General features: G+C 37.3%; 1 protein-coding gene across 9 annotated transcripts in view; it reads left to right on the top strand.

The window, feature by feature from the left end:
* Nucleotides 1–27228, top strand: part of LOC123312770 (Ca(2+)/calmodulin-responsive adenylate cyclase-like) — a 210430-nt gene that overhangs the window by 127127 nt on the left and 56075 nt on the right. For all 9 annotated transcript variants that reach the window (XM_044897244.1, XM_044897245.1, XM_044897250.1 and 6 more), the window contains exons 9-12: nucleotides 6324–6509; nucleotides 14594–14872; nucleotides 14933–15195; nucleotides 24360–24609. In XM_044897244.1, coding sequence (XP_044753179.1) covers nucleotides 6324–6509; nucleotides 14594–14872; nucleotides 14933–15195; nucleotides 24360–24609 — 978 coding nt within the window. The remainder of the gene's footprint in view (nucleotides 1–6323; nucleotides 6510–14593; nucleotides 14873–14932; nucleotides 15196–24359; nucleotides 24610–27228) is intronic.

Below are 27228 nucleotides of genomic sequence, written 5' to 3' on the forward strand. Positions count from 1 at the left end.
CCAACGTCTATTTTGTCACTCATTTTTCAACGATGTCTTCAGTGTCTATTTATACGAACACTGGGCCCATAACCAATTGTACAAATTCGTTGAACAATAGTGATAAAGATTGGTATTTATCACCCGGGAAAAACTTAGCACGTTTAACGTTTCTTTATTATTGACAACTACATCAATTGTTCTTGACATACATCAATATATCTCGTTGGGTTGGAAAAGTTATAGTTTAGGAATCACCAATTTTTCCTTTCCTTCCCATATTCATAAATTCACTGCTGACATCGTGTTTATACATACGATGATTTTATTGCAGATTTGTTACGTCTTTATCTCTCTAGATATCGATTGAAATTTATTCTGGGAGGATTCTGCATAAACTTTTTAGGGTTTTCACTCCCAATCTCTGAAACAAAATCAATTAAAAATGAAATCAACGATTTGCTCCTGCGTAAATTCTTGCACTAATTTGTCAGGAGCAAATTAACTAGAAAAAATTGTTGCCTGACAATGAACTCAAAATAAATAACGTTGAAATTATAATTCTAAGTTGTAACGTTTCGGAGTCTATATCAGACTCCTTCATCAGACGAAAAATCTATTTTCGAAAATCTTCTGAATTGTGGCTTTTGTTTGACATTAATTGTCAATACATAGAAACAGAGACTGCATAGAAACATTGATTCATTTAATTTTGAAATTACCGGATGACAGTTCCTTCTTTAGTAAATTGATCCAAATATGATCTATTCCTACCGAACAATTTGCCAAATTATTATCTTGATCTAATAGAATACACGTAGACTCTTTAATTTTTCGTTTAAAATGGTCTGGTTCCGTCATTAAAATTTTAATTAATTTTTTCTAGTTAATTTGCTCCTGACAAATTAGTGCAAGAATTTACGCAGGAGCAAATCGTTGATTTCATTTTTAATTGATTTTGTTTCAGAGATTGGGAGTGAAAACCCTAAAAAGTTTATCTCTCTAATTTACGAAATCGAGTTGGCGAAGGCCACCGGCCGGATGGAAACTATTCAAATTCAAAGTTCGGTCCAGTTTGAAACTAGTGTTTTGAAAACTATCATACACTCCAAAAATATAAGCTTTTGTTTTTTGTTCCTTATCTAGTATTATCTTCTTCAAATACCTATTGAATTTTTCGAAAAATACTTATTTCTAATTTGTGATAAATTTCTCGACCTCAATCTGTAGACCAAGACAGCTGTTTACAAATCAGTGTTCCTCCCAAGGCTTCTTTACGGAAGCGAAAGCTGGACGCCCTACAGGCGGCATATTGAACAGCTTGAACAAACACAACGTCATCTAAAACAAATGATGCACATCAAATGGTTCCACAAAGTTTAAAATGCAGAAGTCTTGCAACGCGCGAGTTGTATAACAATTGAGACTCAAGTAACGAGGGCCCGACTCAGATGGAGCGGCCACATTCTGAGGATGCAAGAAATAAGACTCACCGAAATAGCAATTAGCCCTTAAAAATTATAAGTCTGTTCGCACCGTTTTGTTTTTTTCGTCTTTTTGTAGATTTATTTCCGGTAAAGGGATACAACAATGAATGAATTAATGAATTTCTTTACCCTGCCTACAAATAGACGATGTCAATAATAAGGATCAACAAACACATGAAATTTACAACCGACATACCGGAATGGAAAATAATATCTGAAATGTAGTATTAGTGAACTTATCAGCCAGTCTACCAGTGCAGACTAACACAGGCTTACGTGATGGATTTTCGACAGTTATTCAACTATGGAAGTTTATTCAGCGTCGAACGTCAACACAATTTGACGTCCAAGAGGAGCAAGTTGGTCGTGTTGAATTGTTTGTTCATAATCATGGCCCATCGCTTATATAATGCAACTGGCGTTATCTCTTTCCTATGCATATGAATTTCATATATCCAAGATTATTCGACAAAACGGTGAAAGAAATATTGCATTCACTTCGTTTTCCAGTTTTAATCTAGAGAGGAAACGAACTGTATTCTTTGGACTCACTCGAACAGAAAACGTCACGTCTGCAAGATGGTATACGGTGCTTTCACTAGTGCGCAGATCACATTTACAGATGAAAATTATGAATATGAGGTAATTTCAGGAATAATAATAAGGATAAGTTTGAAAAAAGTTCTTTATTACAATTACCATCTGGATGCTGTATTGGAAACTGAACATCACAAGCTCTACTGGGATCGCACGGTTCTCACAGACCAGAAAATAACCCACAATAGACCAGACCTCATATTACTCAATAAGGATGAGGACAGAGCACTATTCATCGACGTGACAATTCCAAATAATAACAATCTTCTAGATAGGCACACTGAAAAGATTGCAAAATACAGAGATCTCGAGGAACAAACCAGAAGACAGTGGAAGCTGAAAGATATCAAGACCCATCCCTATTGTCATTTCATCTACAGGCCTTATACCGAAGAAACTACTAGAGAACTTGAGGAAACTTCTGTTGGACGAAAATATCTATAGAGTCATGCAGAAGGCGGTACTGCTTGGAACGGCGAGAACTGTAAGCAAGTACATGGGGAATGCAGAGGAACACCGACACAGGAAGTGCGGGTGGAGCAGGAATCCAACCGACAGCAGGAAGCCGAGGAGAGACCCGGACCCGACCACCACCACGAGCCCGAAAACCTGGAAAGAGCTCTAACTGAGCTTAATCCTTTTGATATTCGAGATATCTGGGATAAGTGAATTTTCCTCTGGAGAGGAGTGTGAAAGCCGCAAGGCTAAAGTCATAAATATCGCCTGGTGAAGAAAATGAAGAGTTATCACCAAAGGAAGCCATTGAACAATTCTGGACATATCAATTATATCTAGGAAGCCTCAGTTCAATGGAGATACAAGATGGATTGAAGATGAAAAATCTGAAGTTCTGAATTACGAACCGATGCAATATGACATAACCAAAATTGAAGAAGTGAAATCAGCTATCAAAGAACTTCTGGGCCTACAGAACTTTGGATAATGCATGAAGATTCAACCCTCGCGATAAACGAGGTCATGGAATATCATAGAAGTATGAAAATATTTCTAACATATGGCACAACATACTTATTACCTAAAGACCAAAGGAATACAGAAGATCCATCCGAATATCGGCCAATCACATGCCTTCCAACGACTTATAAGTTAATCACATCGTGCATTTCAAACCGCATTTATAACCATTGTGATAAGTATAACATCATTGCCACACAACAGAAAGGATGCGCCAAAGACAGCCTAAGATGCAAAGAACAGCTAAAAATAAATTCAGTTATCTGCAATTAAGCATTCTCCAAACGAAGCAATCTTTACACTTCTTATGTAGACTACAAAAAAGCATTCGATTCCTTACCCCACGAATGGCACGAAGGAACTATATGAAATATATCGCCAAGGACACCTCATAGGCGGACGATAGCTGTCGTTATGGCTGTGCGACACATGAAACCATCCAGCACATCACCGGAGGACGCCAGAGAAGTTCGCGAGCACTGAGTACAATAATAGACATGATGCTGTTGCCAAGATTTCACATCAAGGATTGGCTATAAAAATATGAACCAACTTTTAAGATCACAAAAAGTTTCCTATTACAATAAGCATCCAGATTCTGTATTGGAAAATGATCATCACAAGCTCTAATGGGATCGCACGGTTCTCACAGACCCGAAAATAAAGATACAATAGACCTGACCTCATATTGATGAATAAAGATGATAATATAGCACTGTTCATAATAAACCAGGAGGCAATGAAACTTGAAAGATATCAGGACGATTTCTATTGTCTTTTCATCGACAGGCCTGATACCGAAGAAACTGACAGAGAATCTGAAACTGAAGAAACTTGAATTGGACGAAAAAATCTATAGAGTCATGCAGAAAGCGTTACTGCTGGGGTTGGCGAGAACGATACGCAAGTTCTTGGAAAATGCAGAACATGAAAGAGAACACCACCCTGACGAAAAGATAACAAATGGCCAAATATTATACAGGGTGACAATTCAAAAACTTGCCAGGCCAATTATATCTCGACAAGGATGTTTTCAAAGAAATAGAAGGAACAGGTCAATTTTTAAAGGGAGAGGACATATTCTGAGCAAAATTGTAAGCCGAAGTCTCCTCAAACCTAAGTGTAGGGGCTGTCACCGTTAAATTCTTCATAGGGAATAAAGAGTGAGCTAAACCTCAATTGGAAGACAATATGTCCCTTTACATAATACTATTGTCTTCCAATTGAGGTATAGCATACCCTTTATTCCCTATTAAGAATATGGGGATTACAACCCCCTACACCTAAATTGAGAAGATTTCGGCTTGTAGATCTGTTAGAAACATTTCCCCCTCCGAATAAAAATTGACCTGTTCGTGCATTTTCTCTGAAATCATCCTTGTCATGACATAATTGGACTGGCAAGTTTTCAAATTGTCATCCTGTATAGAAATGAGAGTACTCTCTGTAGATCCTCTGAGCTGCTAGCGATAAGTGCGCAGTCGTCTGCATATTGAAGTTCCGTGATAAACTTTGTACGGGTTTTTGCTCTGAGGCGATTCAGGTTAAATAGACCTCCATCGAATCTGAATCTTATTCCAAAACCTCTTACAGGCATACTCATGTCAGCAGTTATCGAGACAGCTATGTCGAAAATATTGAACAGTAAAGGCGCTAACACGCTTGTGTTATTTCAGAGTTGGTTAAGAAATGGTCGGTTGTAGGGCCATTATGCTGTATTCTAGCGGTGTTGTTGGTATGAAGGCTTTCACACACTGCTAAGATTTTTTCGGGTTCTCCAAGGCGTGCCATGATTTCTATGGCGCTCTCCGATTCACCGAGTCGAAGGCCTTACTTAAATCGATGTAGGCTTTATGGATCCTTGATTGTTGTTCACAGGCCTTCTCTTGCAGCTGTCGCAGTGTAAAAATTAGGTCCACCGTACCTCGATTTGGTCGAAAGCCGCACTGGGATTCAAGTAATAGCTTTTCTAAGAGTGGACTCAGACGATCAGCCATCATCTTAGAGAGAATTTTACCGGCCACACTAAGCAAAAATTTGCCCCTGTAATTGTTGCAATTTGACGTACTTATCGCCTTTGTTCTTATAGAGGTTGATAATAAAAGCGTCTCTGAAGTCTTGTGGCACATCCCCTTGTTCCCAGGGCTTTGAATTTCTCCTTGGTTTTCAGCCTTGGTGTTGTATAGCAAGGTTCTGACGTTCCATGCTGCAAAAGCTATGTGCTTTTCATTGGTGGTTGTACGATGATTCACTCGCTCAGGCACCCTCTCCCGGAGATCCGAATGGAAGGGTATTTTACCTCCGGATACAAATTTTGTCCTCTTCGACTGATCCATCTTTTTGTAGAGCTGCGTTAGAAGATGTTTTAAAGCTGCACTGGTAACGCTGTCAGTGCAACTTTGGTTGCGGTTTCGACTAGATTATCTTATGGCACAGGTATTCTGAGACAACAAGGTCTAAGACGTAACATAAGCAACTTAGAGTTGAATCCTTTGGAATATTTCATATGGGGGGCATTTGAAAAATGAAACAAAACGAACAAAAAAAAACATAATAATAATAATAAAAAACAATAATGTTCCCAACTCACGAGTGTGCCTTTCCCACAGTCGCGTGCGACAAAGTATTACTTTCTGCACTTATTAAGGAAATAAAAATTAATAGTGTGAAGGTAATTTAAAACAAATTAGGTCCCCAACTCATGGATGAAGTTGATCAATTTCTTTTGCTCTTTGTTTTCAGAACAAATTCAAAGTTTATATATTATAATATTATACATATTTCAGGTTCAAGAAATGAGTTGATGAAGGGTTTAAATTGCATTTATATTTTCATTATATAAACTTCTTCAACCTTTTCATTTTTTCCAATAATAAATGTTTATATCTCCTATATAAAAATATTTATTATCCGTAGAGTCCATTCAAATTTTGCACTAATTTATTCAACTACGCTTTCTTGAGGATTGAGGTATTGATATATTGAGCATGCAAGTTTCGATCGATTTTGTTATCTCTTTTAGGGTGAGTTTATCCAGTATTATTAAGAACTAAGACCTAAGGAAGGAAACATTCCAATTGGTAGATGGATTTAATGTAGTCGTTGTCTGTTCATTACTTTTGTTCCTATCCTAACTCTTAGATCTTAGTAACGCTTTATGAACCCAACTTCAGTTCTTTTTCATGGAAGTATACCTACAATGTTAGAAGTTATAAAATTCTTCATTTTCTAAATTTTTATTAAATACAATGTTATCACTTTCCTACAAGTCATTTTGTTTTTCAGACTAAGGTTACCGAAAGAAGTAAGAGACCCTTCACAAAGAGACATTCCACGGTGTACCATCAAACATCGAATAGAGTGAATAAATATTTAGCACAAGCAATTGAGGCAAGAAGTGTAGATAGGGAAAAAACCATCCATGTTAATTTATTCACATTGTGCTTTAAAGATAGGAATAAAGAGAATCAGGTGAGTCATTGTACATTATACGGAAGAGTAGTGTTATAAGATCCTCATTTCGAATTATTAATGTTAGTATATGTATCTGAAAGATCAAGATTTGCTTTTTTATTTGGAAAGGATCCTTCACATAACGAATATAACACAAATAACCTCCCATTCTCCGACTAGAATTATCACAGATTCCAAAAAGAAATGCGAAAATGTGGGTAACATTCTCTCCTGAAACTCAGTATTCCTGTAAAAGGATAGTATTTGTTTCGATCTGAAGGAGTGAAGTAATCGGGCCAGCTACCTTTCGGTTTCACAGATAAGGGCCCTACTGAAGAATATGGATATCCACTGGGACATATCTAGTGCTAACTAGTTGTAATGAGAGGAATGTTATGCTGTCTCTTAAAGGAAACTGATGATGTTTTCACAAAAAGAAGCCATATAAATATAGCAATTTTTTTTTCACCAAAACTTACTGACTCATAAACGGCCAGCCCAAACTTATAGACCTTAACAGCTCTAAAATCTCTAAAGAAAACCATTAATTCAAAAACATTTTCAGAATATCTATAAAGATAAAAATGGATGAAATTATCAATTATTTTCAGTGGTAGTAATGTGGAATCCCACAGACGGCAAATAGTATGTATACTGCATTCACATTTATTTTAGCAGTCGGTTGGCCATGAAATAATTTTCTCAAGTTTTTGTACCTAGAACGGATTAAGGTTGGCATTCATGAAATGTCGTTATGTCATAACGCCGTTGCCACAACTTATATCAATTTTTATTAAGAAAATGCCGAAAGTGATTGAAAAAAGAGACAGGGTTTCAGGAAGTGCTATTTAGAATTCAGGCCCGCTCATTCAAATAGTTATACCCTTATATTGTAAAATCCAATATACGTCAGACGGTAGCGAACATATTCAATGTAAGAGAATTTATATAATGTTTCATCTGAATCTAAACGACTTCAGCTGAATATTTCCACAATCAGAAAGATTGTGAATGAAGAGGATGACAAATAATTTCCTTCTATTGGGAAACCCAAAAAAGTGGTGGCATTTGAGAATTTTATGTTTGAGTAAATTAATGCGAAAAGTTTACTTTTGAAATCTACAGCTGATATAACGTATTCAAACTTTAGCCAAAGAAGATAACGAACATGAACTCTCTTCAAGCTAGTGCATATTATGATATTATACTGATCTCTTGTATTTTCCATGCAAATAACTGGATTTGGTATGCCTTCAATCAGTTTGTATAAACTGATGATATGTTCGTCACATATTTTCCGAAAATACGTAATAACAGAAACTTTTACGTAGAACGGTCAACATAGCGTTTATTTAAAAGCCAAAAATGTTTTGACAAGCGTCATAACCCCAAATTTTCGTTCTATACAGAGTGAAATGTGTCAAATTTCCATGGCCAACCGACTACTAAAACAAAAGTGAATGCAGTATATATGTACCCATATTTTTCCTGATGGCTGAACAAAAAATTACTCACTATTGTTAATAATTATGATATATCGATCTTTTAAAATAACATTGGGTATTAGTCTCACACATAGACCTAATCATGGACAGGCCTTCACGTGGTTTTCCCGTTCACCGCATCGTGGAATACCCACGAGAGAGAGGGGGGTGGTAGAAAAGAGAGATAACAGCAGTCCCTGGTAGTAAACGTCAAGCTGGTAGCTGGTAGAGAATAAATCAACGTTGCCGCTTCAAGTTATCGAGTGAACTCGTGAATTCTACCAGTCCGCTGATCCTCCATGTTGCATTTTTGGGTGGTTGTCGGTAGATTTATAGATTTTCTATTAATTGTAATTTTGCAATTTTTGTACTGAAATCAACTGCGAAAATGTTATCATGCTCTTCTCTGGCACTCCTGGCAGTAATGTTTTACTGCTCCTGTTTCTTAATCGTGTGGCTTTAGAGTGTTTAGAGATTTCTGTCACACTGATCAACAGAAAATATTGAGTTTTGAGTTTGCCGATCATAGGGCTTACTGAATATCAACATGATTTACATCTCTTCTCTTTCTGATATTAAATCCAGATTGGAGTTTAGTATTATCTTCGGACATGCCTTGAAATAGAATGTGATGGTAGATATGTATCTACTTCGTTTAGAACAACATTCCTTATAATATTCAACCATCTCGAAATTCGAGTCACTACTACAAATTCTTGCTGTGGCCTTATGAAATGTAGGAAGTAGACTAGGTATATTCCTTGTAAATCATGTCTTTTATGTACATGAAATAACAAAGAAACTCCTTTATTGGTCTATTATTTCCAAAAATAAATCTCTTTCGCTTTATTAGCATGTAGCAGTCGATTCTAAAAACCTAGTTTTCTGCTAAATTGCTTGTGAGGAGAATGAAATATCGATTGAAAACACAGTAGCTGAACAGTAAACAATAAACATATGATTTTGACATTTTCTACCATATGTCCATCTCTTTCTAACGTACTACTCGTGACCTCTCTCTCGCAGGGCCTGTCCATATTTTATTAGGTCTATGGTCTCACATTACAGCTTTTATTGAAATAATACCTCCATTTTTCCTAGCTTTTCCGAAAATCGTTGTGAAGTACTCTTTGAGCTTTCAAATAATTCATCATGAGGGGGTTATCATTAGAATTTCTTGTTTGGTGATAGCTAGAGCGAGATAGTGCTGAAAGGCGTTCACCCCTATAGTGTTGAAACATGTTGGAATGTATACAGTCAACAAGCATGTATTTCCAGCGAAAATTATAATGCCACAGGTTTCCACATACATTTCCTCCGTAAATTTTACTAGCCCGAAATCATGGTCTTCAGGTCAACATCGATTTTACGGATTTACTCATATAATAACATTGTTTCTTGGAGCTACCAGAACCTGCAATTTCATAAGGTTAATGAATTCGAGGTTAATTATGGAGTTATTAGATTATTGCTAATCATTCGTTTAGCGGTTTGTTCCTGCTAGCTCAATATTGGGCTTCCATAACCCGCGATCTCTCCAAGGATTGGTAGGCAAAATTTTTTTCAAATTAGCCCCGAATAAGATTATCAACAGCTTGATCTCATTCCTGATGCAAATTAGAATAGATTATGGATCTTGCTATACATTAAGCTTGCAAAACCCACCATTTCTTCCAGAATTGGAGAGCAAAAAAAATTCACCTAAGGATGATAACTACTGGTACATGATTTTGGGGACAGAAAATCTGTGGTCTGCAAGTAACGATCGTTTACCTACTCTCCATAGACTCCAGAAATGCTTGCTTCCATCACAGAACGAAGATTTATATTACCTCTGTGTGAAGTCGCGATTTTTGAAACTAACTTTGACACTTAAGTAGTTGTTCTGTGGCAAGAGTATTTTCATACATCAAAAATAGCTACGTCTATAACTATTTCTGGTTTAAAATTATGTCTATATCCAAAGAACACAGAAAATCCCTCGAATATAACGTGCGATCAAAAAAATTCATCGTCAAGTAGCCTATGAAATTTTGAAGGTTGATATTCTGTGATTGAACGTATGTCTTTCCTAAGATGTCTTAAAACATGGTGTATGCTCTGATTATATTTCGTTTTTCCAATTTTGAGATTATGGGATGCTTCGTTTTTCCCACGTAGGTCGCGCTTTTTAGAAATTGAATTGTTCGTTGATATTTGAAAATTATTTGAATAGATTCCTACGACTGATTGCGAATGTGCTGTATTCATTATAAGTGATTATTGGTGAGTGATAATGTATTCGTTTCGATAAAGAGTGTAGAACTTTCATTCCTTCAACATGTCGTTCAGTCTTCTGTACGGACAAACAAGAACAATAGCTTACAATTCCTTGTTATTGAACTATCACCCTTCGTTGTTGGAATTAGTTGTGAATTATCAGCATGTAGAAACAGAAATACATAAATCCATTCGAGTCTGTTCTTCAATTATTCTTCACGAGTTAAGTGAGAACGGCTGCGGATGCTTTCGCGTCCTTTTTTTCTTTGGAGCCCACACATTTGCCACATTTGGCGACACAGAGTTCTTGTTCCATCATAGATGATATTGAGTTTTCTTAAGCCTTTGTCCTTAAATATCTTCGTCAGCTGAACTCCTCCTCGTGTCCTGGTGCTGATGGTATTTCGGTATTTGTGCATCTTGTTTCATAGATCCTTCTGATCAGGTGACAAACTCGATGCTATGAGCTACCGCCCTATTAGTTTGGTTCCAGTCGTTGCGAAAATATGCTAGAGGATTATATTGCAGAGATTGATCCAGTTTTCTTCTGTTAATGACATATTACTCAGTTGCCAGCATGGATTCTTTCCTGGCCGTTCTGTGACTAACCTCCTTACTCGTGTTGATACATGTTTCAAATTGGTCGACTCTGGCTCATCTGTGGATGTAGTCAACCTTGACTTTTCACGTGCGTTCGATCCTGTTCCACATCGAAGTCTTCTCCGGGGTGACCTCCTCTGGTAGATTCAGTCTTTTCTTTCCGATCTGAACTTTCGTGTACAACTTGCCCTATCATCTTCTAGGATGGTGTAAAGTGGAGTTCCACAGGGTCCCATAATGTTTCAACTTCATAGACACTTTGGTGACCCCATTGCTAACCCTTGGGCCATCCAGGATGATCTAGATATGCTATATATTGATGGTCGGTGGATTGGTTTTTGCCTCTTATCCTCTCGAAGTGTGTGAAGAGTTGGAGATGGTATAAAATCATTTATTGTACAATCATAAAATGAACAAGTCACCTGCATGAAGCTAATACAGTAATAAAAACAAATATCAACAACATCATATAGATGTTGTGTTTGAGTATATACTCAAAGAGACATTATTCAACTAAAAGCAGAGAAAATTTAGAGCAGTTCAAATGGGAAGTCACTTGAGGTCAGACTTAGATTTTGGGAAGTTCGATTGATTCAGTACTAGGACAACGCAATCAATGAAAATTGAGCCTCTTTATTCCATCAGAAAAACAGAAGGTTAGAATAATGAGTTTTAATGAGAAGACCGTGAGTAACAGTGAAATAGGCCAAAAGGTGAAACTACATTGTCTAAGTTTGATCAACAAGGAGAGATAAATACATTAAATGTGAGCTGACCAATAATTATGATGTAAGTAGGAACAGTGCATGAATCGTACAAGTTGAAATGAGATAAGCAAAATTAATTAATCTGAGAAGTGCTAGAATAGTACAATGATATGAGATCAAAATTAATTAATTAAATGAGAAGAACAATCATAATTAATCTGAGAAGGCAAGAATAGTATAATTAATATACACTACGTTGGTCTTGAAAAGAGCTGAAATTTATCATCGAATGCAACGTTTACAGAGACGGACTGCTTACAAGTAAGCACGATTAGAACGTCCATCAGAGAAACAGAAGATACAATTGATAAATTATGAAACGTGCAAAACGAGAGTACCTACTACGAGATAACCACTAATCGTTGGTTGCAAGAGGTGCAGAAGGCTGAGCCGCTGAGAACTAACATACATCAAGTAAGATTAATGAACGTGAGAATGTATCATGAGAGTATAAATTTATAATGAGTAGATCATAACAATTGAGTGTGCACGATAACCAGAGCAGGCCTTCCAGGGTGGAGCCAGGGACGAGAATGTATCAACTTATATCATGATTAACCATTGATCGTTGAACCGTAGGTGAGATGTTCACATCGTGTTCTGAAGGAAAACTACTAAATCCTGGGTCCACCCTGGAGAACATGAGGATTCATTAATCTGAAACTCGAAAGCGGTAATTAGTCATGATTAATTGAGCAGGCAATTGAGTTGACTGAAAAATGATATGAACTGATTCAATTTAAAAAAAATAGCATGAGAAGACAATAAATCAATGAATCAGTATTCATTATCAATGAGGAAGACTTGAGAAGATTCACTCCTAGTGCTAAATACCCATTTCATGTGAGAAGGTCTAGAGAGGTCTGAAAATCTATGTAAATTATAAAATATAATAAAACACGTGGTTCTGAGCAGACAAATGGATGATTTGACTCGATTTGACATACTAATCGAGCAGTACTAGTAATAATTATAAATCTGTTTGAATATTCTGAAATAATTCACACGTGGGCACATTTTATTCATAATGAAAAGAACATGAAAATGGTTAAATTAATAACTTTGAGAAGGCTGAGTGTACATTACCTTTTGAGTAGAACAATTCAGCACTAGAATTGAATGAGAAGACTAGAAAGAGAATTACTCAAATGAGGTGAACAGTTAAAAGAAGTTTTGCGACAATCTAAGTGAGAACATTGAGAAGTCGATTCAACAAAGTGAACAAATAGAATCAATAAGAAAACGTGTAATGTGTAGTTTTTCGCTCCTGAAAAACACCGAGGGTGGTGCTGCTGCTTCGTTCAATTAGCGCCCCGCAGAATCGGGGTACTATACGTGGCCACCGGAGCTAGTCAGGAGCGTCGGTAAGAAAAAGGTCAGAGGGGGGGCTTCGCTAAATTTTTAACACAATCTCTACTGGGATCGCACGGTTCTCACAGACCGGAAAATTACGTACAATAGACCTGATCTGATATTACTGAATAAAGATGAGAATACAGCACTGTTCATCGATGTGGCGATTCCAAATAACAACCTACTAGATAGGTACATCGAAAAAAATTCTAAATACAGAGAGCTCGAGGAACAAACCAGGAGACAATGGAAGCTAAAAGATATCAAGAACATTTCTATTGTCATTTTGTCAACAGGCCTGATGCCGAAGAAACTGACAGAGAATCAGGAGAAACTTGAAGTGGACGAAACCATCTATAGAGTCATGCAGAAAGCGGTACTGCTGGGGCGGCGAGAACGGCACGCAAGTTCCTAGGAAATGCAGAACATGAAAGGGAACCCCATCTATTTCTACAAGAGGTGCAGAGAGATCGGGAACCCAACGAACACCAGGGACAAGAAGAGGAGGAAGGACCCGATCGACATCAGGAGACCGTTGAGCGGCCCGGACTCGACCCCCACCATGAGCCCGAAAAACGGGAAAGGGCTCCTGCAGAGCTTAATCCTTTTGATATCTGGGATAAGTGAATGTTCCTATGGAGAGGAATGTGAAATCCGCAAGGCTAAAGTGATAATAATAATAATAACTTTGTTTCCTTCAAATAAATATAATGGATATTTCGCCAATCAACTGAGTTTCATTGAAATCATATTGAATTGTCTGACTTTTTGGGGTTTTCACTCCCAATCTCTGGCACAAAATCAATTAAAAAATTGAAATAACCGATTTGCCTCTTCGTGAATTCTTGCACTAATTTTTCAGGAGCAAATCAAGTAGAAAAAATTCTTGCCTGACAATGAATTGAAAAAAAAAACTTTGAAATTATAATTATGTATAGTAACGTTCGGAGTCTATATCAGGCTCCTTCATCAGACAATTACTGTCAAAAAAAAGCTACAATTCAGAAGATTTTCGAAAATTGATTTTCGTCTGATGAAGGAGTCTGATATAGACTCGGAAACGTTACTATACATTATAATTTCAAAGTTTTTTTTTCAGTTGATTGTCAGTCAACAATTTTTTCTACCTGATTTGCTCCTGACAAATTAGTGCAAAAATTTACGCAGGAGCAAATCGGTTATTTCAATTTTTTAATTGATTTTGTTCCAGAGATTGGGAGTGAAAACTCTAAAAAGTTTCAGAAAATGCAGTATCCTTCCAGATTGAATTTCAATCGATATCATATTGAATTGGCCTCCTCTTGAACACAATTTGTCAATAGAAATTATCTTGAAGAAGAATGAAGAAAGGTGAGAGTATCATTGGACTTTCTTTGGTAGAACAAGGATATAATGAAGCAAATGATGTGGTGGCGACGCAACGAAACAAATCTCTTATTCTTGATTTGCTCATGTCATTGGATTCAGAAATTGACGAGTACGTTCACAATGTTTTTAGACATCTTAGTTTTTCCTATAGTTTGCAAATAAAATGAGAAAACTAAAAAGTTTGAACTAAAAGTATTACATTTATTATAAAGCATGAATTATTTATATATCGATTGAACCAATTTAACCTCGATTCTTTTTTTATTTTCAGTACCGACATGATATTGATGTAGGCTACAGTTCATCTTTAGCTTGTGCGTTGGTTCTTTTGATACTACTAGGAATTCTTCAAGCAACAATTCTACCGAGAACTGTAATCCTTTTACTCTTGTTCCTGACAACATTCATTTGGATATCGGTGATTCTTATGCTACTGTTGGCAGTCCGACTCAGGTGGATCATATGGGATATTTCTCATAGTTTTGTTCTCAGATTAGCAATAACTGTTTTCACCATCGTTTTGATATACACTGCCGGACAAGTTAACGTTGTAAGTTCTTAATCATACATTATACAAATAAACTAACCCTTATACGATCCCGTTTTTCAGTTCACTTGCCGCTATGAAGAACTAGCGAAATGCACCAAAAATATAACCTCCACAAAAGAAGGATTCGAAAGTGATCATAGGGCATGTCCGTTACCACAATATATTGTTTTATCATGTGCCTTTGGTTATTTGGCCGTAGCAGTGTTTCTGAGACTACCTATACTTCTGAAGGCATCTCTTTTAATTATAATGACAGCTGGATACATTTTTTTGATAGAATACTCGCATTTGGAACTTTTTATGTGCTTTGACAAGAGAATCAGGTAAATTGGAATTTAGTTGACTAACTTGAGGGTCATAGTTATCGGCTGAGAATTTGCAAATATATTTTAAAATTTCAAGATTTCATATGAAAAATTATTCATAATTTTGTAACATATCTTGTTACGAAAATACAAGTTGTAAAGTTTTAAGAGAAAGCAGATAAACGAATTTCTGTACAAAAATTACCATTTCCGAAAATACAACGAAAATTTTAATTAGTCCATTTACGTTGTTCCTATTACGTGCCCTTCCTCACAGGACGTTAGATCTCTCACTCTATAATGCCTAACTTCTACTATAACAAATGAAACAACTGGAGTCTTCTCCTATATTTGAAACGTACGACTAGTTTCGGGGAAATCACTGCACCCAATCTTCAGCTATCGGAAGGCTACACACCTTTATTACAACATTAAGGCCCATTTACACGGGGATATTTTCTCGCCTGTTTTTAGTCCAGAAATCTTATTGCTATACTCGCATGCGATAGAGGATTTGAAACTCGCAGTTGTCATTTCTAACAAATGTGTTTACTGACTCAAGTTTCAATTTCATGTTCGATTATTGTATATTCGTGGCGAGAAACTGTCCCCGTGTAAATGAGCCTTAAATCATCATTCATCAAAAGCCCATTCGAAAACATCAACTACAGCTTTCAAAAACTAAACGTTAAGTTAACGTAGAAGTTGAGAGTTGGCGAACTTCTGACTTGATATTTGTTAAGTGATATTTGTTACTTGGATGCATGAACACTCCCATTGAGAAAAAAAAACATTAGACTTCTACTCGTAGTTGAACATGTCGTCGAGTAAGGAAGTCGATGCGAGTGTTTCTCTTCAACTTACGATTCCCCAATGCGGTTACTATAAAAATTCAATAGTGGAACATAGTTGTATATGTAATATCTGCGTAAACTGTTCCACCTCAGTTGCAGTGCTAAAAAAAATGCTGTGAGGTCGAAATAAGACAAAAAAATTCAATAATCAGCAACTAGAACGAGCTAGATAAACAAAAAGCGGTACGAGAATCAAAACATTCAATACCTTTTTGATCAAAATGGACGTCTGAAATCTTACAAATTTCATGTTTCTGCAAATGGCACTCAGATTGATATTTTAACCAGTCCTAGTTTCTTAAAAATATGCTTGACACAGATATGGCGCTCGAATCGCTTTAGTCGCCTCGTTCCCCATCTTTCTACTCTATAATCTTTGTCACCAGGAAGACAGTTCACTCAGCCAACTTCTACTAGTTAAAATACAAATTTCGCCATCCCGTGATCGCCAGCGCGGCTATTGGCGTGAACTGCCTATTGGTACATATTTTAGGGGACAAATAATCTGTGGTCTCAAAGCAGCGATCGTCCTCCTTCTCTCCATACTTCAGTCAAAGTCATAGACATAGAGACATGGACTGAGCAATGCCAGCATGAAATTGGCTATTTTATAGAAAAAGAGAAATGATCGTTCAGCCTTTACCTGTCTCTTTTCTGTTCACATAGAGGTGAGTGCGCACCAATCAAAATTCTAGAAAAAGACAATTGCATGCCCGATATTCAGTTTCTCTTTGTCACTTTTTTTGACCGTATTTCATGCATAGGTAGAACGGAAAGGCACGGGCCATGTATCTATGTCCATGGTCAAAGTAGACGTTAACCTATGAATCTCGAACTGACATCGATTATCAAAGTTTATCAAGTTTTCTCTGATTATCTATAGAAAATAAATTGCCTATTTTCTCACACATTTTTGAGATTTTTCCAATAAGTTTTGGAGAATGAGATATATACGAGCTGTGCTACTCCAAATATGAGTCAATAATCACACGTCTTGGCACAAAATAGTTTTATTCATTTCTTCCAATAATTCAATCCCACACTTCATATCTCAATCTCAAAAAACCCGTAACTATAACAACTGTAAAAAACTCAAATCTCCTATAACTATAACAACTGTAAAAAACTCAAATCTCCTTCATTAACATTCCTGTCGACTATAGAGACTTTGCTGCTGACACGTCCCACTCATACTTCATTCGGTACATTGCCACATTGCCTCAATTTTTTTCAGCTTCAGTAACGGCAGCTTTCCTGGTACTTTAGATACTTCCTTCTCTTGTTCACTTTCGTTGATAAGCGATGGGATTTGGCGATTCTGACCTAAGATCTGGTTTGTTTCTGGAAATATCAGTGTCTTCGCACCCCTGTATTGGTTCGGCGAGTTTCTTCAAGTGGCTAACGTGCCTTTTTAATATCTGGCCATCTTCGCTTTAGAGGGTTACTTCATATCCCTTTCTTTCCACTACAGTGAACTCTTATTGAATCTCGGTATCAGTTTGTTGGGAATTATCATATTCTCCGCTAACACTTTGTCCCCTCGTTTTATTTCGATTATTTTTGCTCGTCTTGATGAATCTTCCTTTTCCTTTCCTTTTTGTCTACCGGCTCAACAACTGGATCTGCCATAGATGGGATTTCGTCACGAATGGTTCTGTTGAACATCAGTTCTGATGGTGATTTACCGTTGGTTCCATGTGGCGTTACTATACATCATTGTAAATTTTTGAAGTTCCGTTTTAAAATTTTGTTTATTTGCCTGAGCTATTTGTAACCTCTTCAGTATAGCTTTATTCATGTTTTGTTTGAGGCCAATATGGTGGTGTGTGGATCAATTCAATATTATTGTGTGAACAATAATTCTTGAACTCTTGACTGGCAAATTGGTGTTCGTTGTGCGCTCTAATCGATTTTTGTATTCCTAGACGACAAAATATTTCTGACAAGTGATTTATAATGACAGCGGAAGTAGTCGTTCTGAGAAATTTCATTTCTTGGTACCTTGAATAGTAGTCTATTATGACCAAGAGTTGATCGTGATTTGGCAAGGGCCCCATAAGATATATTGCTACAGATTGCCACGTTCCTTCCGGGAATTTATGCCTTTTCATCGGTGGTGGTTTATCTGGAATTGTAACTAATAAGCAGCCTCTACAATTTTTGACAAATTTCTCGACTTCTCTGTCCATAAATGGCCACCAAACTCTGGCGCTCAGTCTCCTTTTCATCACCGTTTCTGCCGGATGCCCTTCGTGGGCTAATAGTAATACCTCGGCTTTCAACGAATCAGGTATAACTAGTCTATTTCCTCGCAGAATTACTGATCCTATTGTCATCAGCTCTTGGCGAAAGGGGTAAAGTCTGCAATTTTTCAACAATGTTCCTTGATCTTCTTTACTGCATCAGTTATTTTTCGATCATGTTGACCCTCACTTATAATCTTGCTAATATTCATAGCTGCTGGTGAGCCAATTTCAAGCAGGGCACGGACGTGATATTCGTTTTCCTTGTCGAACGATGACTCTTCATCGAGTTGGCATAGTCTTGATAATGAATCGACTATATTTAGTTTCCCCGATTGGTAGATAACTTTGAATTTGTAAGCCTGTAGCCTGAGTACCCATCTTTCGATTCGAGCTGGTGGCTTCGACGATGGTTTGAAAATTGCCTTCAAAGGCTTGTGGTCAGTAACTAATTCAAATTCCAAACCCGCTAGATAATAATGGAAACGTTCCACGACCCAGACGAGAGCTGAGCTTTCCTTTTCCGTTTGCGAATAGCGTTTTTCTGTAGCCGAAAGACTTTTACTAGCGAACGATGTAACTTGTGGTGTTCGTTGTTCATTAAACTGTAGCAGTACAGGACCAGCATCTGCTACTACACGGGTTCTCAGCTGAGGATCAAAGTATGATAATATCGGTCGCCAGCGATTTTTTGAGTTTGTTAAAACTTTCTTGCTGGACTTTTGACACCATTCAAACTTCTGGTTTTGTCTAATCAGCCTCCGGAGTGGTTCCGTTGTGGTTTCCAGATCTGGTTTGAACTTCCTTAGATAGGTGACGAGTCCAAGAAAGCTTCTTGTTTCTTCTTTTGTAGTCGGTGGTCGGAACTGTAATATTGTTTTTATTTTCGCATGGTCTGCTTCCATTCCTTTGTCGGAGAGCTTGTGGCCGAGAAAATAAAGCTCCTTGACCTTTTTTATACATTTCTCTTCTTTTAGGAGGACATTGTTTACCTTGAATACCTCTAGTACGTTATCCAGGCAGTCATTGTGTTCTTTTTCTGTTTTTCTATACACAATCACATCATCAATATAATTTAAACAGTTATTGCACGATGCAAGCATTTCTTCGAAAACTCTCTGAAAAATTCCCGGTGCCGAGTTGACTCCAAACATTAATCGTTTATAGCGAAACATACCTTTGTGGGTAATGAAATTAGTAATAGGGCGGCTTTCCTCATCAAGTTCAAGTTGGTGATACGCGTTGGCTAAATCAAGTCGAGAGAAAAACTTTGCTCCCCGGAGTTAAGTCATGAAAGAGTCGAAAGTTGGAATGGGGTAATTCTCCCTCAGAATTGCTTCATTGGCACGGCGCGTATCCACATAAATGCGGATGTCATCGTTGGGTTTCAAAACCACTACTATGGGTGAGATCCATCCACTTGGTTCAGTAACTTTCTCTGTGATATCAGACAAAAGGGCATCTTTTAGTTTTCTCTCTACTTTAGCTTCTAATGTAATTGGGACTCTTCTTACTGGTTGTTTAACAGGTATGATTTGAGAATTGATTTTCAATCCGACTTTGATATCTTAGGGAACGATTTTATTTCCTCGATGTGGTTAATGTTCAAGCCTAATTTCAGGACACCTAATCGTTTTACGGCATCTTTACCTAGAATCGAGATGTCTCCCTCTTCTACAAGATAAAAGTTTGTAATGTAAACTCACTGTTGTTTCGAACGTGTAACTGACGTCCAGAGGTTCTCCCGCTGCGTATCCTCTGAGGGAATGTTGGGATTGAGGGTTGATATTCCATGTCACAGCTTTAATTTTCTATATCCAGTCACCACCGTTTATTATATTCACTTTTGAGCTTGAATCTATCAAAACAGAGATAGGTACACCTCCTATGTTGCATTCTTCAAGGTTATCATTCTGGTCTTCTGGAACTGACACCTTGAAGCATTGGAAATTTCAAATGCCAACTGCCCCTTCCATTTCTGTTTCTTCTTCCCCTATACGGTTAACCATGGAACTTGTCCTCCTACGTTTGTTTTGAGCTTCATATGAAGAATTTTTGTTAGAAGAAAACCGTTTCCTTTGTAGGTCGGTACTGCATAGAAATGTAAAGTGGCACACAAACCCGCATTTATTACATTTGGAATTTTTAACAGGGCATTCTTTTGAAGGTACAGAATGGTTGCGTTTTCCACATCTTATACAGTGGTTACCAGGTTCGTTGTTGAAGGGTTCAATTTTGTTGACACCGAATGATGTACTAGGTCCAGTGTCAGCTAAATCCATAGCTTTAGACTGACTACCAATTTGTTCGTGAAATTGGCATACTTCGAGTACTTCATCGAGTGATCTTATGTTGTCCAGCAGTTCCTTCTTCAAATCTAGAGGTGCCCAACTATCAATCATCTTGTCTTTAATATTCATTTCATTCGATTCTTGTGCCGAATTTTCAAATGAACGCTTGCTCGCTTGGTTCCTGATTTTTAGAACAAATTTGCTAAAGTTTTTATTTTGTTCAGGTTTGATGTTTCTGAATATGTGCCGTTCGAAAGTTGAGTTTTGTTTTGGTGAAAAATAATCGGTCAGTTTTTCAACAAGGGTTTTGAGAACGCCGTTATTTATGTCTTTATCGAAGATTTCTAATGCTCCAGGAAGATTATATGCTACTTCTTGGAGCTGCGATCCTCCAAGATGTAGAACTTTGTTCCTTTTCTCAACAATATTTGTTATATCCTCCGAAGCTAGATACAATTCTAAAGAAAGTAACCATTTTTCCCATTCTCCCCTGATCAAAGCCTTGTCGAGGTTGTCGCAGAGGAAGGGTTTTATATTGCTCAACTGCCCTGTGATAGGGTAACAGTTTCTTTTCTGAACTGCTCTTCGAAAGGGTAACAGTTGTTTCTATTGAACTGCCCCTCGAAAGGGTAACATTTATTTCTGTTGAACTGCCCTTCGAAAGGGTAACAGTTGTTTCTGTTGAACTGCCCTTCAAAGGGTAACAGTTATTTCTTTGTTAGTCATTATAAAATCGTATCGATAAAATTGTTAGCACTTGGGAAGGATTAAATGTCACGAATGTCAGTATCCGACTCACCTTGTTCAGAAATCAACGTCCTGCGGGTAAAATTACCACTCCTCGTCACCAATTGTGCTTTTCCAAATATAAGTCAATAATCACAAAAATAGTTTTAGTTTTAGTCAGTAGCACAAAATAGTTTTATTCATTTTCTCCAATAATTCAATTCCACACTTCATGTCTCAATCTCAAAATCCTCGTAACTATAACAACTATAAAAAACTCAAATCTTTTTCATTAACATTCCTATCGACCATAGAGACTTTGCTGCTGACACGTTCCATTCAGTCGGTACATTGCCACACCAGCAAGTGGGGAAGTTTTTCGGAAATTATTTTCATATGGGGCATTTCCGAAAGCGCGTTTCTTTGTCTACGCGAACTCGCTCTGTCCTACCTCGTCGGACGCGCCTACGGCGTGTCATAAATCGTTCATCGACGCCCTTTGGGCGTCGTCCACAGAGCTCCACTTCACTGTAATCGCCTTTTCCTTTTAGTATATAGAATAGTAAGCTGAAAGATCTACCTTGTAGGTAGATTCACCTTTACAAGCTGATTCGCCTTTCGGCCCTCGTGATACGCCTTTTTAGAGATATCTACACCAAAAACATCATTCTATGAATCCGTTCGTTTCGAAGCCCCTCTTCTGTAATCGCTGCCAGTATACTTCCGTCAAAATTGTCTATCAATCACCTACTGACATTGATTCTCAATTTTTCTTTGATCATCGATAGAAAATAATTTAATTTTGTGACATGTCACTCGATACGTCAAATTGCCTATTTTCTCACGCATTTTTTAGTTACTTCCTATAAGTTTGGGAGAATGAGATCAGAACACGAAGCGGGAAATTTCTTCTAGATCGCGTATGGAGCCGCTGCTTGGACGTCAGGGACGTTGCGTCCGAGTTTTAGTCGAATCCCCGTGCGTATTTTTTCGCGACCTCCCCGAAATAGACCATCCGTTTTAGCCGTAAGGGGCTGGTAAGACTACCAGAATGTGGTATGTTCTCAGTACACTTGAACGATCAGTAGTAGTTGCGAATATTACAATAGTTTCCACTATGTCCGAAAAGATGGCCGCACTTTACGAAAGTCTCTTTTCAATTTCAGCAGGTTACGAATTGTAGCCACTGGCGAGACTTTCTGAGAAATTTTTCATGTGGAAATTCATTGAAAAAATCATTTCACCTCGGAAAGTGAAAATAACAGGAATGAACATTTGTTGTTTGTAAGACATGCGCTTCTGCATTAAAGTTACTGTAATGAGATCGCCTTTTTTTGTTGAAATGCGTCCTCATTTTTTAGGAATTTTCTCGTTCTAAATAATTTTTTTCCGTTTTGAAATATTCTCGATTCCCAATACAGGATCAGGATTCGACATCGTCCGAAACCGTAAACATTCCGGACCGTTTTTATTCCGTTTTCAGTTATGAAAAAGGATGTCGCACCCTATAAAACATCCTGAATTGGAAGATAACACGGAGTTTTTGATCTTCAGTACCGATAAGCAGAAATCAAAACGTCTTCATCGACGCAAATTTTACCGATTTTCGTCATCCGGGGTACATTCAGTTCCCATACCCCCCTGGTGGGTACAAAAGCAGATGTCCCCCCGCAGGTCAATTAATTCAATGAATTCTGTTGATACTGACTCCGCAAGTTCGAAATCTTTGTTATCTTTCAATTGTTGAAGCAGTTTAGTTGAATCTTCCTTTTTTTCTGTTGGAAGAATAGTTGTTTTTTTTTGGTCTTCTCTTCTCATTTTCGCCCTAGTTCTTTTTTTTTCGGTGCAAGTGCACGATCCAGAATCCAGAGTAAAGACAACACTCCGTATTATCATCTGGAAACCTCAGCCTCCACTCTTACCCATCCTGTGCCACATTTTCAGTTCCACCCCTACTGTCAGTACGATACCCTACTGGTGTGGATTCCCGGGGGTACAGGACGCACTTTGGGGTGGCTGCCTCTCCTTTATTTTTCCTAACTTTCTCTGCCGGTGTGGATACCCGGGGGAACAAAAAGCACCTAGGGGTGAACCATCGTAGTCTGTGCCGTGTTGCTCCAACCCTAACCTTGCTGAGTTCCGACACCATTGTCCGTTAAGTGTTAGTCTTGGGTTCTGGCTGGCGAACGAGTCCGTAAACCCCGTATCGCATTTGAGATCGGGTACCCCTTTATCATTCCGTCCGCTTCACTCCGTGAATTCACTACTTTATTTTAGCGCGTTCAGCAATACCATCCGAGAGCGGACGAATATTTTAGTCACGTGACAACAGATCGTATGTAACAAAGGAATCCTTTGTTCAATAGAACGTTTATCCTGCATCTGGATACTATAAACGAACGATTCAGAGCAATCCGAAAACTCCGAGGTAATTGCCGAACGCGGTGAATTAACACGTTGACTGTCCCATGAATCATATATGATACATAAAAATTTTCGCCAGGAGTCCATGAGTCGTATGTGATTCATTGATTCATTTGACGTTCAAGATAAATATGGTTACTTTTCATGAACGCCGCAGTTTGGTCGGTTTTGAGCTCTTCACTGGACGAATTTCGAAATAGCGTCTTTTGTGTTTCTTTTTACGAGTCGACGAATAAAATTAGTGAACTTTGATTTTGACTTTCACTGGTTGTCGCTAACACTCCAGACACAGTGGAACCTTGTCTTCGCTTCGAAGCTACCAGAGTAGGTTTGCTATTTTCCCTTTAAAGAATAGCTAGCGCTAGAGCGGTACTAGAGTACCCAAAGGAAAAGTCGTTACATTAAACCCTGTATTTCAAAAAGAATTTTCGGTAACAAATATATATTGCGTATTTAATGTTGGTGGAAGAAACTCATATAGTTACAAGGATTATGCATGCAATATTTTGAATCCAAACTGCAATAAATCAAATGTTAATTAAAACTGATCGTCCTTGAATCCTTAAATCCGCAAGACGAAGTTAAACTTGAGCGTTCCTTATTACTTTATTTCAGAAAAATTAAAATTTGCACTCATTTTTCAGTTATCTAGGTCCAGTAGTACCCCTTCATGTGATAAGTGTGGTGCAAGTTATCATGTTCGTTCTAGCTGTTCTACTTCATGGTAGGCAAGTAGAATGGACTGCTCGGTTGGATTTTTTGTGGCAGGTTCAGGCTAATGAAGAAAAACGAGAAATGGACGCACTACAACATTCCAATAAAAGAATTCTTTTCAATTTGTTACCTGCGCATGTTGCCGCTCATTTTTTGGACAATCAATTCAGAAGCAATATGGTAAGGAATGCTTTTGTTAAACTTTATTATAAACTACATTTTTAAATTACATGAGGTATAGATATTATATGTTTATACAGCGTGTTTCATCATAAACTGGAGAAGCAAACAGGATGATTCATAGATGTGTTTACTATGTAGGAATTCCTCAGCCAAAAAAGTGGATAATATGCCATATAAATAATTTTATTCGAATTCTCAACCTTAATAGAGCCCTTCAAAGGATTGAACAATTCGATAATTTCGATTATTTTTTCTGACAAACTGAAACATGACAGAAATGTTAAACTTGTAACGTTCATAACCAAATTTTCTCAAACAACTGTACTTATGGAGGGTTGAAATCTTCAACCCCTTGTGCTATTTGTTCCAGAACTTTTCGATAGAGGGAGATATTGGAACAATGTTAGCACTCCTGCATTTCAATTCAAAAGTTGCATAATTTATCGGAGTTAACTACGGTCATGTTTTTCTTCTGGTGGGAGATTTCAACCCTCTACATAAGTACTGTGTCCAAATCGCCTGACTTTGGCTGTTTCTCGTACATCAAAGCCAGATAGACAAAAATATGGATAGGATTCTCTATTTGGTTTTCGGGAAAACTTCATAAGTTGAAACTATTTTTGATACATTTATCTGTTTTTGAAAATTTTGAGATATGGCCAAGAAGTACGAAAAACAGCCCAATTTCGGACATACTGTACGGTGCGGGTTTCGAAAAATTTGGTTGAGAGTGTTTCAAAAAGGTTATCATTCTCGTCAATTTCTGATGGTGCATGTATTTGAGTACACAATTGGGGGGATAATAATATTCCTGTTTAGCAAAGAGGACTAGCAGCTACTTGCTATTTTATCTTATTCTGTTCAGGCCGACCGATTGCGAAATTGAGCGAAGCTGAACGTTTTCAATGCAGAATGACAAGCTACGTCACTCGATACATAGCATTGAAAACGCTCGGCTTCGCTCAACTTCGCATTCGGTGGCCGGTCGGCCTTATTCGGAAAAAAAATTTCAGATTTATCCTTAGAACATGCAGTGCGAGATGCCCTTCAATATGGAATATTTCAGCTTATTTCGTGAACAATTACAATCCACTACACTCACGGGGAGAAAGGGTTTTTTTACTGAGGTTTTTCCCTAAGCTCTTGTATTATACACCAATTTGTATGGTAGCCCGTTACGCTAACCTCTGCTAAAACTGTATCTCATACACATGCTATAATTATTGTTTGCTGTTCAAGATTGTAATGCTCTTTATCAAAAGAATATATATATATAAAATATATATTCTAAATCGATAATGAGGCAGAGAAAAGTGAAGCCAGCCCGTGGGAGGAATCCACTTCTGCGCATGTGCAGAAATATTAAGAATAAAAATACCACATTAGCTCTGTCTCTTTCTGATACATGGTTTTAGTCACTGACGGGAGTTAAATGATTTTACTTCACAACCATTCGATTATTTTCGACCTTGACCTAAAAATATGTTGATATTGGTTCGAATCAGGTTGAAACTCAGGTTTGCATTTCGTAGTACTGTATTTTTTCGTTTTATTCCTAATAATTAGAAGTTAAAATTCATGAAACTTCATCATATTGCAACACTAGACGCTCGGATTCATAACAAAAGTGAAATATGTGTTTTTCACAGACAACATGCGAAGTGCGGAGATTAGATGTTGAATCAACAAAATTGTAGGATTGTGAATACATTTTTCTAGATTGTTTACTATCGTATATTATCTGCATTGTATCTAGATAAGTCTGTTCTTGTCTTGAAATTCAGTTGGCAGTTGAGGTAATATTTATAGTTCAATTTATGATGTTTTTTTCAGCACTGAATAGTGAAACATCCAGATCGACATCTATATCTATAAAGCTCAGCTGTAGTTACTAATATCAACCAGTTTCTCATCTTCTGAATATTCTTATTGCTCAATTTATTGTATTGTAGTAAGTTCTGCTTTTATTGAAGCATTGCTCTTTTAATAATATATTATTTATATATAAGTACATGTTACATCAAATGTTGACCCCAAAATATTTTTTATTGAGTATTGAGTAGATTTACAAGAGGGGAAATTCAGGAGGTGAGATAAGTATGATGTGTACACGTACAAGCAATATTGAAACTGGTATGAAACAGTAATATAAAACGAACTTGTTATTATGTCACTCTTGAGTTCACTAAGTATGGACAATACCAATCCTATCCGGCACTTTCACATCTCATAATAGGGTGAATAGTTTTTATGCACTTATTTGGTTTGATCTCTTTTCGTTGATTCATCTGAAAGTTGAAAAAAACGGATACATTCTCGATGAATTTAATATTCATTAACTTTCGCCTCATATGAAAATCTTCTCAAAATTTGTACAAGAATTTGAAATAAATCATCATTCGAATTTATTCAATCATCCAACGTCAAAGATGAAAACAACATAACCAACATTTTGATTGTCATTTTCGAATTTCTAAATCGCGCATGCGTACAAGTGGATTCCTCCCAACGAGTTGGCTTCACTTTTTGTCGTAGTCTAGAACGCGTGTTATCGATATTGGTATAATAGATATATGATTTATCAACTCATCAGTGAACATTATGTCATTTTTTCCG

Source organism: Coccinella septempunctata, chromosome 5 (assembly GCF_907165205.1).
Source record: "Coccinella septempunctata chromosome 5, icCocSept1.1, whole genome shotgun sequence".
Lineage (NCBI taxonomy): Eukaryota > Metazoa > Arthropoda > Insecta > Coleoptera > Coccinellidae > Coccinella > Coccinella septempunctata.